General features: G+C 43.9%; 1 protein-coding gene across 2 annotated transcripts in view; it reads left to right on the forward strand.

Annotated features, from left to right (window-relative positions):
• Nucleotides 1-18948, forward strand: part of Amotl1 (angiomotin like 1) — a 130083-nt gene extending 111135 nt beyond the window's left edge. For both annotated transcript variants that reach the window (XM_010633655.2, XM_010633654.2), the window contains exons 9-13: nucleotides 1235-1425; nucleotides 8379-8504; nucleotides 9577-9803; nucleotides 12546-12821; nucleotides 13915-18948. In XM_010633655.2, the coding sequence (XP_010631957.1) occupies nucleotides 1235-1425; nucleotides 8379-8504; nucleotides 9577-9803; nucleotides 12546-12821; nucleotides 13915-14021 (927 nt within the window). In that variant the 3' untranslated portion in view covers nucleotides 14022-18948. The remainder of the gene's footprint in view (nucleotides 1-1234; nucleotides 1426-8378; nucleotides 8505-9576; nucleotides 9804-12545; nucleotides 12822-13914) is intronic.
• Nucleotides 18949-19791: the final 843 nt, after the last annotated feature.

Consider the following 19791-nt stretch of genomic DNA (forward strand, 5'->3'; position numbering starts at 1 on the left):
TTGTTTTAAAAAAAAAAAAAAAAAAAAAAAAACTGTAGTTCCATTAGTTCTCTTCTCTGGTAGGAGTTATTCCATTAGTGCAGCTCAAAAGCCCAACTATTACTCTAGGTCATTCTCCAGCCCTTTTCATGATCTAGGGCTTAAATGGTTTTGGGTAAAGTGTTCAAATATTTCTCACCTTGCAACTAACTGCAATTTTAAATTGCATTTAAAATTTATGATCACTGGAAAACATGAAGAAAATAGAAGTCCCAGGATGTAAATCAAGCTGGAAGGAAATCGTTCTTTCAAGTGTGAAGGATCCTGGCTCACACTCAGACAAGGCCCAGAACCCTGAGACACTGAGATTTCCTGTCTGTGCTGCTGGGTCTGAAGTCAGAACTTCTCAAACCCCCGTCATCCCTTACATCATGTTCTTTAGAGAAATAGCATCCCTGAGTTAAATGAAACATCTGAAATGTGAATATCCTCAGCTTTTGAGCAGTCCAGATAACAATCACTTTATTTCCTCTTGCTGATATAGATGAAAAGAATGGGCTGAAAAATGAGCTGGTCTTGCATTGGAGATATTCTGCTTTCACATGCATTAACTAATTTACTTTTCATTCTCTAATGGGTTAGGTCTTGATGGTTCTATTCCCAAGTCAACCTGGCAGCTGGGAGCATGCATGCTCAGGCATCTAACTCCGACTTCCTGTGCCTTTCCGTGTTATCTCCCAGTCTCAGAGAAAACAAGCATGTGGGATCTCTCCCTTGAATTCTAGAGAAAGTGCCTTAGACCAAGAGGCCAAGGTTTAATTCCTTTTCTTCCTTTTGGTATAAATTTGGTATAAACTGCATGACCTTGCAGAAGACACTTCTTGTCATGCAAAGTCCTTGAGCTGTGAAGCCAGATCCAGGTTAGAATATTTACTCTACTATTGATTACCTGAGAAAAAAGAGCCATTACTTTGGCCTCTCTGAAGCTTAGTTTCTTTCTGTAACAGTATAATGTTGTACAATAATGAGGTGAGAGAGAGAACACAGAGGTGAGGTGGTGTGGTGTTAGGATCCACTGCCTTCAGGTTGAACACACTGCAGAGAAGGAGCATGGTCATGATGAAAATTTCTATGAACTATCGTGGAATCTGGGGGACCATTGTGCTCCATGCAGATAACGGTGCAGACCTGACTGAAGTGGTGGTCCACCTTGTAGCTCATTTTGAAGATCAGGATGTTATTTCTGCCTCCCCAGAAACATGGAAACGGCCATCAAGCTGGCATGCCAGAATACAATGCTCCAGCCCTCATGGAACTTGTTCGGGAAAAGGAAGAGAGGATCCTAGCCCTGGAGGCTGACATGACCAAGTGGGAACAGAAGTACCTGGAGGAGAGCACCATCCGACACTTCGCCATGAATGCTGCAGCCACTGCTGCAGCTGAGAGGTGAGACAGGAACACTCTGCCATTGGAATGAACATCAGAGCAAAATGTGTGGGTCCAGAGAGGTCCAGAGGCTCATCCTGAGGAGCAAGGTCAGCTAACGATAATGTTTAAAGGACTATATTGACATTTGAAGAAAAAGATGATACAACAGTTCTGGAGGATAATTTGTCAATAGGTACCCTCCCTTTGGTTCCAAATTTTTAGTTCTAGATATTTATCTTATGGAAGGCAACATGAGTGCCCAAAGAATTATGTCCAAGGATGATCCAGTGTTGCTGAAAATTATGTCCAAGGATGACCCGGTGTTGCTGAAAATATCAGAACATTTAAGAACACCTTTCCAACAAAAGGAAACTCATTTAATAAAGTATGACCACACAGTGGAATACTGTGTGATCTCTAAGAATGATGGTGGAGAAGTATATTTTATGACTCTTTTAACACTGAGTCTGTTTAATGGCCTGGACAAGAACGTGTAGCTCTCATGGCAGCCCAGATAGCAGATCCTTTTCTCATTTTACAGTTGAAGAAAACAGCCTAAGAGAGGTGCAGTGGTTGGTTCTAAATCCTGCCTCCAAATAGCTAGCTGTTAGCAGTGGACCATGAGTCACAGGCTGATCTGTCTGACTTAATAGCTGACTCACTTAGTTTGAAATCATTTGCTGCCACTGTGAGTGTTTACCTCCTTTTCTTTACTTTCTCTCTGTAGATACACAGCCTTACTCTTCTTTCAAAATTATCTCAGTATGTGCCAAAATCCACAAAATACCAAAGGCTGTTGTCTGAATGAGCAAGGCAGTTTCCCTTGGTCTTGGCCATCAGGTGGCTGTGCACAGCCTATCAAGCCCCTCATTCCCTTTCACTCAGCACACTTTTTCTCAGAACTCATATTGTGTATTTAATTTAGAGTTGTTTGGAATTCACCAAAGTTTAGAGTCAGTACATTTGGAGGACATTTTCCAGTTTCGAAGGAGCATCCAGAAAGTTGGACTTCTTAGTACATAAGGGTTATTTCTGTTCATTTGGGTTGGAGACATGTGAGCCGGGTGATAGGAATAAAAGCAGGAGGGAAGCTGGTTATATAGTCAGGTCCACGTTGCCTTGGGATGTCTTATGGTTTCTTTAGTGAGTGTGAGAAGACGTGCTGGAATTGAGGGATGGGTGCTTTATAAGCTGTTATGGGCTCTCAGGCTCATTACTCAAGTGGAGAAGAATACCCAGATGCCTGCTCAGATGTTAGCTCTAGGGATTGGAAAAAGCAGTGCTGCTGTGTGCCACAAATGCCTCCACTGGGCTCCCAAGCACCCTTGAGTGTGGCAAGATGGCAGACTCATGGAAAATGACCATTTCAGAGTAATTTTCTAGCACATGTCTGTGCTATGAAGGGAGACAACCTGTCAATATCCATCCGAGTGTGACTGGGAGTGGGAATAAACCTCTCTGAGAGAGTCAGAAATTCCAAAGTTAGGTGTAAGACCTAGGGCCTTCCGAGGAGCTTGAACAGCCGAAAGGGCCTCCAAGATGCTGGCCCTGTAGCCCAGCGATTGCTCCAGGAGCTTGACGAGCAGTGAGAATCACCCAGGAAGGAACACACTGGACTAGTTGGAAAACAGACCTTTATTAGTCTGGCCAGATGGCACTCCCGGAGCCAAGTAGCTCAGAGAGGCAACTAGTTCAGTCAGAGGCTGTTTTCATAAGGGGCTATGGGGGGAGTTAACACTTAAAACTTACAGGAAGGGGACAAAGGCAAGTGATCAGTTGATCCGAGCTGGTGGTCATCAATCATGTACTCGGCCATCACGTACTAATGGTCAGCAGATCGATTACCCATTGTTTCTTAGATTGTGGTGTCCAGAACATTCAGTTACGGGCAAACAAGGAGTGGAGTAATTTACTTCGGGTCTCTATGTTTGTTATAGTTTCCCAGGGCTACCAAGCAGTTACTCATTAACTCACATTTAATCACAGTTGGGGCTAGGAATTTAAGATTACAAAGTTATGTAGTCCCATATTCCTAAGCAAAGGTTCAAACGTAGGCAGGGGTGCAACTGCAAAGGGGAGTGGATCACAATGGCCTCTGGGGCCATAACTCAGCCAACATGGACTCACTTTAGCTCAGTCAGGTCTCACATAGAGGATGAGAGTTGGAGAGAAGGTGTAGCCTCCAGCTCAGTCCTGCACTCTATAGGTGGGAATGGTGAAGCCCTTTGAAACATTCTTGATTTTCACATACTTAAATGTTCTTCTTTTCAGCTTTTTGTTTTTTAAACTAACAATGAATTACCTCTCAGCCTGAGGAAGAGAACAGTGTAAATTTGCAGAGGGGGTTTGGGCTAATGTATCCCGTCAGTTGCCCTGAGTGTTTGGTTTGCTTTCTGTATCTGGGTTGAATGCAAGATTGCTGTGCAGGGAAGCAGACATTTGTGTTCAAGGCTTCTCCTGTCACTGACTCTGGGCATGTGACTGGGATAAGCCCTTTTGAGTGTCCCTGACCTCATGCAAAATGGAATAGTAGTTCTGGGCTGTTAGAGATCAGGGAATCCAACCACATTCCTCTGGCTGAGGACACTAAAGCCCCATATCTGTGGAAATGCATTCCCTCGGGGGATGACACGGGCCTTCATGTGCCATTGTTGGCCCACCTTCTGCTGATTTATCACATTAGATATCTGCCTGGGGTCCTGGGCCCTGAACAGATGATGACGACTGGATTGTACATCTAGAAGTGGGGGTGAACAGGCCTGCACAGGGAGGGTAGAAGATGAGTAGAATCATACAAGCCCCAAACACAATCACCCACCCGAAGGCTCTAGGCCCAGCCTTGCTCACCATCCGTCAGACAAGAGGAAATGGCTGCTACCCCAGAGCTTGGAGTTCCCAGCTGCACTGCTGTCCTTCTGTGCTGTTTGCAGTTGTAGATATGTAGATGCAGTCCTTTCCACCGTTCCTCCCTGTGCCACTTTCCCCCTTGTTACTCGTCCAGCTTCTGATACCTCTTGGGAAGCCACCCTCCCCACCCCTTTATGGCCTACTTCCTCCCATCATCAGTGAGAGGAAGGGGGATGGGTTTAGAGACACAGAAGTTTAGTGCCAACCTTAATGTCTTTTCAAAGGAAACTTCTGTAATTTAAGCGTTGCTGTCTGTTGATAATGAAGGGGAAGAGGAAAATGAAGCATTTTTTATCTCAGGTCTGGATGCCAAATGCCTGCAGACAAGTGGTAAAAGCAACTATTTCTACCCATTACCCCTGTGACTTTTTAGCCGCTGGTGCATGCTTCACATTTATAAGCAATGACATTTAAACAAAGAATATAATTCTCTGTTCCAACTGGTTTTGTCATCTCTATGTATCTGGGGTTTTTTGTTTGTTTTGCTTTTTTTTTGTTTGTTTTTTTTTTATCTTTTGAAACAGGGTCTCACTATGCAGTTGAGACTGACCTGGAACTCACTATGTAGCCGAGGCTGGTCTCGAACTCACAGGGATCCTCCTGCCTCAGCCTCCTGAGTGCTGGGATCACAGGCATTTGCCACCACGCCCAGCCATCTTTATGTATCTTGTGCCATTGATCAGAATTTTTAGAGATTTTTTTTTTTAATGTGTGTGGAGGTTTTGAATTTTTATAAATTGCAAAGTAGCTACCACCTAATTGCGCAATGCACAATTGTCTATTGACAATTGTGCCTGCTATCCTTGACAGTATAAATATGAATTTATTTATCAGTTCCATGTGAGTGCAGACATAAATTAGTTAAAAGTGTTTCTAGCCACTAATACTGATAGTTTTTGTATACCAGAAGGTGAATCAATAATGTTATAAGTATGCTTAAATCAATTCTTTTGCTCTGTATTATTTGCTTTTATGATATATCTTCAGTCACAGCTTGCACTATTTTGAGGCACATTTTCTTTATCTTTATGCATCTTTGCTGAGGTCTTTTATAAACACAAATGAAACTTCCAGGGGTGTTGAAGAATGGCTAAAGACCTTGGAGTCATTCATCTTTGGATTTGGTCCATTTCAACCATTCACTAATTGGGCATATTGGGAAAATCACCTAAATCTGGTTTCTTCATCTTTGAACAGGGATAATAATATCTTTTGCATACATAAATGAGAGGGTTGAAGCTTAGCTCCATGATAGAGCACTTGATTAGCATGCTCAGAGCCCTTGGTTCAGTCCCAAGCACCAAAAAGAAAACAAAAACTAAATGAGAAACCATGTGCACTATGCTGTTTCCAATCCCTGCATAGAGTAGATGCTCACTCACTAATAGCTCTCCTTAAAAAGAGGTTTTTAGGGACCAGGGATTTAGCTCAGTGGTTCCACCACCTGCCTAGCAAGCAAAAGAACCCAAGTTTGATCCCTAGTACCAAAAAAAAAAAAGAGAGAGAGAGGGAGATTTTAAAATACCTGCTTGCTAGCATTTGGAGTAATGCTAAAAATGGATATTTTGTAATAGTACAGTAATGTGTTATATAGTATACTGTTCAAAGTTTAAATGAATTTTGTATATATTCACAATATGATCTATACAAAGTCGCTAAAGATGTGACATAAGCCTGGATTTATTTTATTTTATTTTTTTGGTACCGGGGAAGCCTGGATCTTTATCATTCAGCTGCATCACCATATCTGCCTGTCTGTGTGGGGTGCTGCTGATGAGTCTCAAGACTGAGCTGATGGTGGTGACTGATGATTATTTAAAGATACTGCTTCAACTTTGAGGTCATCCCACTCAGCAAGAGATAGAACATAGGGGAAGTGGGAAGGGTAGGGGAAAGGAAATAAAAGAAAAGAAAAAAATATGAGAAAATGAAAAAATGGGAAAAAGTATTTGTAAATAGGGAAGGGAGGAGGGAGTGAAGGGAGGGCAGGGGTAAGGGGAAAAAATGAGAACCAAGACCTGTCATGCAAAGGTACAAGGTCCCAGTGATGAATGTAGCTGTACTGTATACCTAAAATGTACCAATAAACTCAATGAGAAAAAGAAAGATGGAACAGGATTACTAACATTTCTAACAGCTACTTTGAAATTTAAAACTATCTAATAGAGTCACTTCTGCCAAAAAGTGTGCTTTCTGTCACATAGCTCTATTCAAAAAGTAAAATATGTTTAATATTTGTGACCTCATGAATGTGACCAGCACATCTGCATTAGGAGAAAGTAGGAAATATATATGGTAGAGTGACATTTATACACTTTTATATACAGCAGATTTAAAAAATATAAATAACTTTTCCCTTGAAAATGACTGTCCTGAAAAGCATGTGTAATTAAGCTTAACGTATATCAGATATTTGTGAAAGATGACAGAAAAATTCTTCAAGTATCAAAGAGAATTTTTTTCTAAATAGGAAATAAAAACTTTTCATCAAAAGTACTATTTCGTCAAGGACCCAAGTTCGATCCCAGGTACCAGGAAAAAAAAAAAAGTACTATTTCATTCTACATTTTTAAGAAAGTAGTGAGATGTGTTGATGGCTGAGGTCCATTGAAATTGAAGAAAAGAGGAAATTTTTCTGTCTTGGGTACCATATCCTTATGGATATAACTCTCACTTTACAGGAATACCTATGGAATGTGTGGTTCTGGTTAACTAAAGATTAACTGGCAAACATTTAGTTGTAACCATTGCCAAAAAAGTACTTGTGCGTTGAGAAGTATGGCATGCCAGAGATAACTTATTGGGAGATTTTGGTGTTTGAGGCATTTCACATGCCTTCTGTGTTATACTGAACACTTGTAAGTGAAAGTAGCCATATACGGTACATACAAGAAACAGAACTCTACTGACATCGGGAAATCACCGGGAATTTTACAGAAATAAATGTATATTATCCTTTTTTAAAAAAGTAAAGAAAGGATCTCATTTTTGCTATTTTAGGGTATTCTAGAAAGGAGCTTTAAAGTTTTCAATATGATTGCAACGTTGAAATATGAAGTTAAAGAAAGGTGAAATATTTGACTAGATTATTATGGATTCACATAATCAGAATTCACATAATCAGAGGCTTAAATGCTTTCACCTTAAGGTATCACTTACCTCGTCATTGTTAATTAAGAGTAGTTCAGTTGACAAATCCAGTGGTACAAAAAGTTACTTTTGACAGGACACCTGCTTTCACCTAAACTGCTTTTCCATCTAGCGACCTTTCTTAGCTGAACTTTCAGGATAGAGTCTCTGTCTTCTACATCTTTCTGCTCTGGTACCCAGTATGTTTGTTGCTGTGGCCTAATCTCAATTCTAGGCAAGAGCCCATTAAAGAGGAAGGAAATTGGAATATAAATGTGAAGGAAGACTTCAGCTTGGGGCGTAGCCATCTGAGAGGACCAATCTCAGTTTCAGGTAGTGACTAAGCATCCATTTTACTGTAAAATACTGAAATAGCTGCTACAGCAGGACATAGAAGTAGAACTTTGTGATTAGAAAAATAAGATAGAACAAGAATTGAAAGTACAAGCATAGAAACACCACCAAGTGTAATGATGATAAAGGTATTCGTGTGTCAGTGGATTAAATCTGTGTGCACCCATCAGCATTTCCCCAACATATCGCATAGCTCAGTCCATGATGTTATTAGTAGAAAGGACAGGGAATTATGACTTTTGAATTTTATCTTGTTTTCTTTAGATACCATCTTATACTCAGCCAAGTTTAGGAAAAGAATTCCCTAGGATTTAGGACAGGGGAGGTGAGTGGAGGAATTTTTGGAGAGAAGTCTTAGGATGGTGCCCTTGGGTTTCCTCACCGTGAGCATCTGCACCATTTCCAGCATCATGAACGTGATGGCTAAGCGGAGGCGGTGAAGATGGAAGGTCTTTGGGAGGGAGTAGAAAGAGATGGGCATATCTCTGCTCCAACACAAATCCTGGCCACTCCGTTCTGAATCTGTTTGCATGGAAACCAAGAAGTCTTCCAGTGACCCAGGCTCTGTCCTGTGTTTCCAGGGACACCACAATCATCAACCATTCGAGGAATGGCAGCTACGGGGAGAGCTCGCTGGAGGCCCACATCTGGCAGGAGGAGGAGGAGGTGGTGCAGGCCAACAGGAGGTGTCAGGACATGGAGTACACGTAAGGGACAGCCGTGCGTGGCCATAACACCAAGTGCCACCGTGACTACTCATCTCCAGACCCTAATGGGGCCCCTGTTGTACTCACATGCCTGCCCTTCCAGAGACAGTTGCTTCCCTGTCCTGTTTTGAAGGGCTGAGCTTGAGGACTCTACACCATCCAGCTGAGCACGTGGTTCCACTCAGCTGAGGGCCTGGTGTTAGAGTTCTCTGGGGGAGAACTGCAGATCAGTGCAGGTCTTAAGGTGGGGAGGCTGAGTCTAATGATAGGAGGATTTAGATGCCCATATTAATTCTGTACATCTGCCTCTATTACCTTCCAGACGTAATGAGCTGGAAAAGAAAAACATCGTATCCTAAAGATCCAGAGACTTCTGAGCCGGAGGTTGCATATTCCAGCCAAAGATATGAAGCTTACTTAGCCAGTGTACTCTGCTGATGGGCTATATGTGATTTCCAGGAGATTTTTAACATCATAAAACAAGCCTCACTGGCTTGACCATCTGAGGGCCAATGGAGCCCTGGGAGTTCTGAGCTCCCAGGGTGCAGATGTGAAAATAGGGCTGTCTAGTACATTACTGAGAGTTGTGGAAAACAAATACAAATTTCACTGGTTCTCATTTTTGGCCATCACTGGGGGAAAGTCTTCCAGAGAACCTGCTCTCTCTTCATTTTTCTCTCAGAAAGTAGAGAAATTGACCTCAGTTGATGACTTCGTTTGTTTGTCAGGCCTGGGAGTTCTGTGCTTTCCTATCACTCCTCCCAGTACTAGACTGGCTAGGTGCAGTGGCCCCTGAGTAGCTTGGTCCAGGAAGTCCTTAGTGGGTGACCACAGTCATTCTCACTGTCCCTCCAGAGAGTCCCAGGACCTCTGAGGTGCCAGAGAAGGTGCACCCTTTTGACTTCTTACAGGATATCCACCTTATGCAATTTGGAGATTGTAAATGTTTTAAGACCTGTTCTGCCACAGACCCACCCCTCAGCCCGAGTGACAGTTAAGGTCCCTGAGAGAAATGCTTCAAGTTTGTCTAACCAGATAGCTTTTCATGGATCTGCTTTGTTCTGTTCTACAGTATTAAAAATCTACATGCCAAGATCATAGAGAAGGATGCCATGATTAAGGTGCTTCAGCAGCGATCCCGTAAAGATGCCGGGAAGACAGACTCCTCGAGCCTGCGGCCAGCACGTTCCGTCCCGTCCATTGCAGCGGCTACCGGGACACACTCCCGCCAGACCTCGCTTACCAGCAGCCAGCTCGCTGAGGAGAAGAAAGAAGAGAAGACCTGGAAGGGCAGCATAGGTGAGTCCTGCTCCTCTTTCAGACTGGGATCTGGAGAGCAAAGCCACACAAGCATTAACAAGCGACCTCCATCCCTTCTCAGCCTTTTGGCTGAGATCAAGTGAAGAGGTGACCTCCCTGCCACTGGCAGCACTCAGTATCTCCGGTCTCAATTTACTCATCTGTTAAATGACGGAGGGCAGACATACGCTGGTTGTGGAAATTAAGTGGGAGCTGTGGAAGCACTATGGAAATTCTAAAGGCTATGCCAGCAGAGTAGCTGTTAGCCACAGGATGGCTCATGTCATAATTGTTATGGGTTATTGTTGAAATTTGAGGTGAAAACACAAAATGTCCTGATAAAAATGCTTATGCATCAAGGCTTCAGAAGTTGGGTCTGCCCCAGACCAGCTATATGACTGCTCTCCCTCTGCTTCCACATCTAGGAAAAGGGGGCAGTGTCTGCCTCACTTTTCCTCGGTGTAAAAGAGCCAAGTGAGATAATGGGGGAAATACACTGGAAGAAACATTCTCAAGTATAAGGAATAGATGGTTAGCGGTGGGGTTTGCTGTATTGTTGTCACCCAGCAGCATTTTGAGAATTTCTCAAGTGAGGTCTTGGCCAGGGGTGGCTTTTGGGGTTCAGTGACTGGCTGGGCTACTGAGCTGTAAGTAACAAGCAGCGCGCGCGCACACACACACACACACACACACACACGCGTGTATGCCTTCTGCTGCTCCCTTCCTCTGCACTCTGGGGAGGTCTGTCCCTCCTTTTATGCACATCTTTGGGTCACTGTGTGTTTTTGTTTCTTATTTGAGCCCAGAACCAGTTTTCTAAGGCATGGGATCCCTGAGAAGCCTGGCTGCTTTGTGCCAGAGGGGATAAGAGCTGCCATATGAACAGGCAGAGTTGGGGATCAAAGGCTCCCAGCTGGAATCTCTTTTTGAAGTCTCTCTGCTGGTGGCCTCAGCAGCCCCTGCCTGCAGAGGAAATGCACTTCAAAGAGGATATGTATGGACAGCAGCTGGGATCATCAAAGACCCTCCCAAGGACACTTAGCTCCCAGCCTAGAGGACAGGAGGCTCAGACAGGCCTCCATAAGGAATGTGAACTGTCCTCAGCTCTGAAGGGAACCTCCCTGGAAGAAGCCTGTTTGTGACAAGTATCCAGGCAGCTCAGTCTGGTGTCTGGGCCTGGGAGCCACAGACCTCGGCCTGAATGGAGAGGTGCTGTGCTGTCTGCACCTTTACTCCTCTTCATCATTGTAGTTGGTGTCCACAGGAAGAAAAACAGCAAAGGACTCTGAGGATGCAGGCAGAGCCACATAGTCGGGCCACTCATAGTTCCTTATAGTCTCACAGGCTTGAGGAAGAGGTGGTGGTGACAGCGCCCCCATTCCTGATTGCTAAGGGGCTCCCCAGAGAGATGACTGGCTGGTGGTTTATTATACCAGCACCCCACCTCCACCACACAAGAACATCCTGTCAGACCTTCAACAGCGGGAGAGAGGAGGCGGACAGAACATAGATTGCTCCCAATCAGGCACAGCTGGGTTTGCTCATTTCTGCTGCTATTTAGATGAGAGATGTTGATTTTTCTGAGTATCCTTCTATGGTAGACAGGAATGTTGTGCATGTAAAGTGAGGTGATGTGGGAAGCCTCTAGCACAGAACCTTGCTACCCAAAGTGTAGTCTGTGGACAAGCAGTACCACTTCACCTGGAAGTGTGTTAGAAAGGCAGGGTCTCAGGTCATTTTAACCATAGAGCCAAATGATGGAAAAGCACCTTAAACTTCAAGAAGCAAGTGTGCTGTAGACAGACTCAATGGCCCTGAGTAAAGCATGACACCTTGAGCAGTCCTGCCAAAGATACTTTATGAACTGCTGGCTCAGTAACAAGATAAGTGAACAGATACTTAGATTATGCTTGCCACTTTTCCTGTAGGCTAGAGTTCGAGAGTACTGGCACTTTTCTGAATGTGTAATGCATTTACAAATAAAGACATCACTTGTGCTCGCTTCGGCAGCACATATACAGATAAAGACATCATCCTCTGTCCAGCCCTGTGGGAAGGCTTTGAGGAAATGGACACCTCTGCGTGCTGGGCCTTCTTTCTCACAGCTACCCCAGCTTCACCACTGCTGGAACGTGGGAGGAGAGAGCTCAGTGACCCTCTTTAGGAGCCCAGCTGGCTCCCTGCTTCTTGGATTCATAGTTCTTTGGGGAATAATGTGTACAACTCAGTGGTTGTCCTAACTAGGGAGAACGTTTATTTTTGAACCTGGCCTGCAGGAGACCATCATCTATTAGCAAGGATGAGATGGAATTCGGAATTATTCGAAGAGCAGAAGCCAAGTGGAAACATGTCAAAGACTGGAAAGGTCTTGTAGTTTTTCTTAAGCACACAACCATGCTTTAGGTCAGCCACCTGGGCCCTGTTGAGTACAGTAAACTTAATCTTGAGAAACCCTTGTCTCCTCATCTGGTTCTCCTCACTCCTCTTTTCTGCTCTCCATACTGTCTTGTGAATGATGTTATCCTACATTCTGCCATATTATAACCAGTTTACTTGACACCCCCTCCCACCACAGTCTTTTTAGAGCGGGGACTCTCATTTTTTCAGTGTTTATCATTTTATTAGGTATATAATTAGTACTTACTATGTACTCGGTAAATAAATCATTAAAGAAATCCTCAGTCAAAAGGGAGGTGGTCTTTAAAAAGAATGTCATTGGAAAAGCTGTTCTTCTGCCATCAGGATTGCTGCTGGGGAAGGAACACCATGAACATACTTCTTCTCCATTGCTGCCAACGCCACCTGCCTCTGCACTGCCCCCTGTGGCCTCTACCACGTCAGCCAGCAGCGCCCATGCGAAGACAGGCAGCAAGGACAGCAGTACCCAGACTGACAAGAGCACTGAACTCTTCTGGCCCAACATGGCCTCCCTCCCCAGCCGCAGCAGGCTGAGCACAACCCCTTCCAACAGCCCTGTCCTGAAACACCCAGCGGCCAAAGGGACCATGGAGAAACTGGGTATGTGGTCCCTGCCTCCTCCACACTCAAGAACCCATGGAACTGTGTAACCCAAGGGCAAGAATCTTTTACTGAGCTGGAAAGAGATTAGCTGCACCCACCAACATCTGTTATATGATCATGGTTGTCCCAATGCCCTTAGGCTATGTGTGCATTTCGTTATTATGGCAATAAAATGTGTATAAATACTTCCACTTTATTACCATATAAAATGAACGTGGAGTTTGGGTCCACCCTGGTAATGTGTGCTTTATAACTGGTCCTTCCCCAGAAGGGGTAAAAAGAGACGCTCTGAAGAATGTTAAGGAATTGCTATCCTCAGGTACATCTGGGAGCTGTGTGTGCCTCGGAGACACCAGGTCCCCAGAGTCCTCAGGTTTGTAGATATGGCCTTCAGCCCATTGGCTTGTCAAGGATTCCCAGGCCCAGTAGAAGACATCCTAATTGAAAAGGAAGTAGCCTTAACTCAGGTTGGGTTGGCTTGCAGCATAACACTCAGACCAGTAGTGATGAGCTGTTTAAGATACTTAAGACAGCAGGGGGAAGGATGGGTTTTTCAGTGAGTCCAGAAGTGTCCAGGGGAAGGGTCGACTTGGCCCTGGACTAATCCTAGTTATGGGCAAAGCCCACTTTAGTTCTTTTGAGGTGTGGTGAGTTCCTTGAGGCATACATAAGCTGTCTCCACCAGGATCTATTTTTGTTCCCAAAATAGACAAGTACATTGTTATCATTTTATGGAAATGTAATTCTTGGAATGCAACCAAGTAAGGAGAGGAATGTGTGAGAAGAGTCTGGGTTACAGTGAACATCTGATGGCTCTGTGTGGAGGTGTGGGTGTGAGGGTCTCTACACAAAGTCTGAGTGTCCTTTCCACCCATTTACTCCTCTCCCATCACCATCCCAGTTGTCTCTGCATCTGAATCCTGATCCGGTCATTTAGCTTTTCCCTCCGTGGCTAATTACGGCCTTCCTACATCCACTGGTGAGTGAGCCTCCTGGGTGAGAAGTAGCTTTAAAATGGACCCATTATAGAGAGAGCTTGTAAAATGCCTCCCAAGGAGTGGGCTACTGATGTTTCCTTTCTGTTTGGCAGAGAACTCTCCCAGCCACGGGAAGTCACCGGACCACAGAGGCCGTGTCAGTAGCTTGCTGCACAAGCCCGAGTTCCCCGATGGCGAGATGATGGAAGTGCTCATCTAACTTTGTCGTCCCTGTTGAATTTCGTACTGCAACACTGGCAAATCAGAAAAGTGGCAGAGAAGGAGAAGAAAGATCAAGAAGGTTGTGGATGGGAAACCAGGAATGATGTGAACTGTTAAAGATTTCAGAGAAATAAGAATACTTTTTATAAATGTTAAAAACAAACAGGAGACCTACATGACTGTGGAGAGAAGAGAATGTTACGAATTCTCTTGCATATAGTGGAAAAGAAGATGCATGTAGGTTTGGAAACAGAAGTTAAGAAGAAGTAGGAAATGGAATTTTTCATTGTACAGAAGTTGTATCTCTTGGGGAGGTTTGGTGTACCTCCTTTCTTGGTTATAAACAGATAAACCTAGACATGGATCTTCCTTGAATAACCCCCATTCTGCTTGCCTCTTAGCATGTTTCTCTTAAAAAGACTCTCCTAGACATCTCTAAAGCCCATTGGCACAACACAGTATCACCATGCCATTGTAAGGTGTCCTGTGGGTGTGGCAGTGAGAAGCATCCCCCAGGGATGAAGGGAAATTTCAGAGGCAGTCTTCACCTCCTGACTTGTCTTGCTTGGGTTTTCAGGAGCTTGTGGGCTTCTTAGCGTTTCTAGATTTGGTGGTAATTTCTAAACAGGATAGGAGTGTTAGGATCTTGGTCCTTATCCTCCCTAAATTCTCTGAGTTTGTCTCTGCTTTACTTTCTTTAAGTTTGCTTTTCTGTCCCTCCTTCCTTTTTTTTCTTTTTAATAAGACATTGCAGGGTTCCTTAGGTATGGGAATTAGAAGAGCATTATCTGATCTGTTCTCATTCCTGCTGTGTCAAACAGTGGCCAGTAGAAAAACATCCCTGCTGGCTTCCTGGCTGGCTTTCAGGTTGGGCTACAGTTGTTACTCCCAGTCTGGCTGCACACTGGGGAGGCTTTCATGGGTCACCGTCACAATTTACATCAAGATAATGGCACTGGGTTTTTTTCTCTCACACTTCAGTTCTCTTGTAAAGAGCTTGATATTTCTGTTCCCTTACTCTGTTAGGTAAGGTCTTCAAGACAGCACTGTATGAAATGGATGACAGTTTACAAACGATGACGTGGTGGCATCTACAATGGCTCCAGCCCTGTACCAGTTTTTGTATTTGGGGCTCACAAGTCTCTTCACCACTGTCCTCTAGCCCATGCACTCCCTGGTGAGCATGCAGACTTACCATGTGTGCTTCTCTGTGCTGTGAACTTTCTTTGAAACCTGTCAAGCCAATAGATACACGGTATGATCAAGCTTCTGAGGTTTCCGTTGTGAGGCAACTTGACCAAAGTGAGACAGAAGTGCCACTGAAAAGAGCCATGAGTGAATGAGGTGGTGGGCTTCTTGTCTGCTGTGATATTGAGGAGCTAAGCAGGCGTCAGGTGCTCTTTTAGGATCCTGAATTTTTCCCCCCAACTCTTTTGGATCCATGTTTTCCCAGATCTCTTCCTTTTTTTGTGCTTCCTTAGGGGAAAAGGAAAGAAAGAAAAAAAATAGTTCTGAGAATTTTTTTTCTAATATTAGAAATTGAATCCAGAACCTTCTCTTTGTTAGGAAAGCAATCTGCCACTGGGCTATATCCCCAGCACTTTTTTAAATTCTTGAGACAAGGTCTTGCTAAATTGCCCAAGCTGGCCTACATGATGCTTCTGCCTCAGCCTCCTCAATAGCTGGGATAACAGGTGTGGGTCACTGTGACCACTTACATCTATGACTTTTTAAAGGAACTCTTAAATGAAATACTGAAGAGAGCACTACTCGGGAAATTTCATTTGGGTAGTTTATTTCAGGGCTGGTCTTTGGACCGTAACCTGGGTAAAGTTACAGCCTCCCCAAATTGAAGAGGTAGAAGGAAGATGAGGTGTAGGATGCAGAGGGGAGGGAGGAAATAGGAGGAAATTGGCCAACAGGGCTTTGAACCACATGATGTGACAAGACTAAGTAGGGATCTACCCACCCTACCTCTGCTGGTCACTGAGCTGCCCACTGGGCTGCCTGCTTGTAACTTCCTCTGGTCTCAGCTTGAGCGTCCAGTGTTCATACTGCACAGAACAGGAAACCAAGGCAGCACCAAGAGTCTGCACAATGATAGCTCGCCCTGGGGTGTGGAAAAAGTTCGCAAGAAGCCTCATCAGTGGGTCAGGGTTGTTGTGGATGCCAGAGGGGATGAACTGGATGGATCACATCTGATCACTTTGTATGGGGCACAGGGGAGGTTCAATTGATGGCAAAAAATTCCCTTAAGGACATTTTGATCCCAATTATTGCTGGAGATAGACCAGAAAGAAAATTGTTGAGAGATGGGAAAGAAAGTCAACTCTGCTATCCTCCACATTCATGTCTGGGCCACCCCAAACTTGGGCTATCTCCGCAGCCATAGGAAAGAGTGAGAATGATAGCCCAGTTTCTCCCAAAGCATGGTCTACATACTCCAGAAACTGCATCTGCATGCTTAGGCATGAGTTTCACTGCCTTGTGTAGGGCCCCTGAATTCCAAGGTGTCTTCATTGTCAGCATACAGATGGAAACATGACCATTCTTTAGGGCTTAAGTTACAATTGTACTGTTGCTTTTGCCATTCTTTTTTCTCCTAATCTATAAGACTCTTCTGTGAGAAAAGAGATCCATCGCTTTCAGATGTCTTCCTTTATGGGCTGTCTCCTGCCGAGCAAGAGTCCCAAACAAACGGTTTCATCTTCATAGTTTCTTAAAGCCTAACTTGCTTACAGGAAGAATGGAGTGTAGATGCCTAGCACCCATTGTGAGCCCTGGGGAGTCTACAGTTCCTTATCTCATTAAAATTGGAGAAGAATTATGCTAGCTGTATTTTATAGTGCTGACTATGCAGGCACTGTGGGATGTACCTTTTAATTAGTCCTCAAAGTGCCTGGGGAGCAGGAACAAGTTCATTATTCTAATTGCAGGGAATCGGGAATGTGAAGTCCCTTCTCAAAGCCTCACAGCTTAAACTATAGGGTGCACAGCCTCAAACAAGACCTGCACTACTATGTCTGGGCTCTCTGACTGTGTATTTGTGATGTGTTTGCAACATAGCAGCAGCAGCAAAAGCAGCCATACCTCTCAGAACCTAGGAAATAGGACAAAACCCAGGACTCCTAAAATTACCCATCAACAGCAGGCATGGATGGAAATCTTTGTGTTCTGTTACATTACAGATACAAAACACATTTTAAAAAATAGTTCTGCATTGTCCAAAGGCCTGGTCTTCTTCAGAACTTCTCAGGGGCATCTGACCCTAGGACTTGACCACCTCCGTAAAGGGTCAGTGCTTTGGCTCCGAGTAAAGTGTGCCAAAGTAGCGCAGCTTCATCGTTGAGTGGATTCTGGTAACATCTTCATGCTGCCAGAGTTTTACATGGTATATACGATGTAGTTGGGATCAGGCCTATGACCCTGGAGTTTCATTAAATAGATGGGTTTGTATGTAAGAATTATTACTCTCTGTAGGTCCAATAGCTAAAGCTACCAGGAAATGCACATTTTCCCCAAATATCAGCATGTGTGGAATACTCCTAGCGTTCTTTTCTTAGTGTTCGTTCTGCTTCCTAGATGCTGTTGGCCAGGAACAGTGTGGAGGTCAGCATGTTCTCCCCTTGCCCGGCTCGCTCTTCCCCAGCATGGTGGGAGACCAAGGAGGTGCAGAACCTTTCTCATTTCACTTGTTTGAGGGTTTCCAACTCATGTGTGAGTTTGACTACAAAGCTGGAGTGGGAATCAAGTTGCTCTAAATAAGTTCTAAACATGGAATAGAGAATCCATTGGTTTTGTTGGTCGGGGAAGAGGCCTTCAGAATGTTCCTGCAGAAAAGCCAGTCATCATCCAGTTTGCTCCCACCTGGGGTGCCCTCAGCCACTTGCACTCTGGTGATGCTGTGGCTGAAACACCTTTATGCCAAGTACTGATAGAGAAATTCTCACCAGCAACTTGCTTAGTCCCAGGAAGCACAATCGAGCACTGTCCTAAGAGACAGTGAAGGAGCAATAGGTGTTCAAAAGATCGAGGCAGGCAGCTAGCTCACAGGTAGGCTAGAGAGAGCTACGCTGAGCAAAAAAGATGTGATGTCCAAAACGAAGTCTTGCTTCCTTTCTGCTCTGGAGCAAGTACAGCGAGCATGTTTCTCTGTGCTCTGTGAATGATCTTGCATATTTTTGAAGGAAAGGAGTCTCAAGGCTATTGAAAGTGTGATTTCACAAATGTTCTTAAATGCTGAAGGCTTTCAGAAGACAGAGAGTATCCACCCCACCAGTTACTTCTCCACATCCCCAAACCTGGGGTGGTGATGGTGTATGCTTTACAAATGTTGGCTTTCTTTTCTTTTTTTCTTGCTCATCAATTGGTGTGTTTAAAATGTCTTCACTTGATGTGAGGATCACTTGCTATGTTTGCTTTTGATATGTGGCTCCATGGGAGATGGGCAAAGGAATTAAGTTACCAGAAGCTGGTCAGCTGAGAGGATACAAAGGTCAGTGTTGGACTAAAGAGCATATTTTTCTCTCCTTGTAAGTAGTATGCCTTCTTCTCATTTATTAATTTCCTGATATATTAAGATGTATATATGTGAATGCATACATGTGAGATATGACTAAGGGTTGTGCATAGAATTTTTTAATATCCAGAAAACCCAAGTTTTAGATCATAATGTGGGTAGGTGATCTCCCTTTGGGAAACCATGTACTGCGTACTTCAGCTGGCCCAAGTAATTAAAAGAAAATTATGGAATTCCTTTATTAGAGTGGCTTTTAGGGTCTGACATGTTCCTTTAATCTCCCCAGAAAAGTGAGAAATCTTTATCTTTTAAAGATGGTTTTATAGCCAGGTGTGTTATCACATGCCTATATTCCCAGCACTCCGGAACTTGAGGCAGGAGGATCACCACAAGTTCAAGGCCAACCTGGCCTACACAGTGAGTTCAAGACTAGCCTGAACTACATAGTGAGACCCTGTCTCAAAAAACCAAAAAAATAAAGATAGATTTGAACTTTGGAAGTAATCCCCAAGTTGTTCATAGCACAAAGGAATGAATAAAGATGGTAATTAAGGTAAGTCAGACCTTATTTCTCCCCTTTAAATAAAATCCCTAAGAAATGTTTTGAAATGAGTTGGGATTTAGCCTCTCAAAGTGACAACTCACAGGAGGACAGTACTCACTTGTATGTCCAACTTTTCGAGGTTTCACTTTTAAAAATCTGTTCTCTTGCCATGCCCCGTGTGTTCCCATCTCTGTATACACTGCAGACATAGTGCATTTGTATGAACATCCAGTAGGTATTCTGTAAAACCAACTTGTAATTAGGTGCATGTTATTGTCATATATGCTGTGACTGAGGTGTTTCTTTGTCATGAAAGATTACTTCTTCACAGAATGAAAATATTGTCCTCTATATAAGGCAGGACATCTACAGCATTTTCTTGTATCAGCTCTCAAAGTTTTGACACCCAGTGTTGTGTTTACATGTGATTTTGCCTAGGATTCTGTTGTCAGACACCTATATTTATTACAAAGCAAAATGTAAGCAGATTTATCTGCAGTGGTTTTATTTGAATCAAGGTGTTTTTTTCCTTTTGAGGAGGAACAGCAGAACCTCCTCCTCCTCGTCCTCCTCCTCCTCCTCGTCCTCTTCCTCCTCCTCCTCCTCGAGGCACTTACAGAGTCTGTTAATTCTGTAAAACAAGGGCAAGCACAGGTTCCCAACATGGGCCAAAATTCTGACAGACCTAATGACACCCCCTTCCTC

The sequence above is a fragment of the Fukomys damarensis genome, unplaced genomic scaffold (assembly GCF_012274545.1).
Source record: "Fukomys damarensis isolate Sample0158 unplaced genomic scaffold, DMR_v1.0_HiC HiC_scaffold_16, whole genome shotgun sequence".
In the NCBI taxonomy this organism is placed as follows: domain Eukaryota; kingdom Metazoa; phylum Chordata; class Mammalia; order Rodentia; family Bathyergidae; genus Fukomys; species Fukomys damarensis.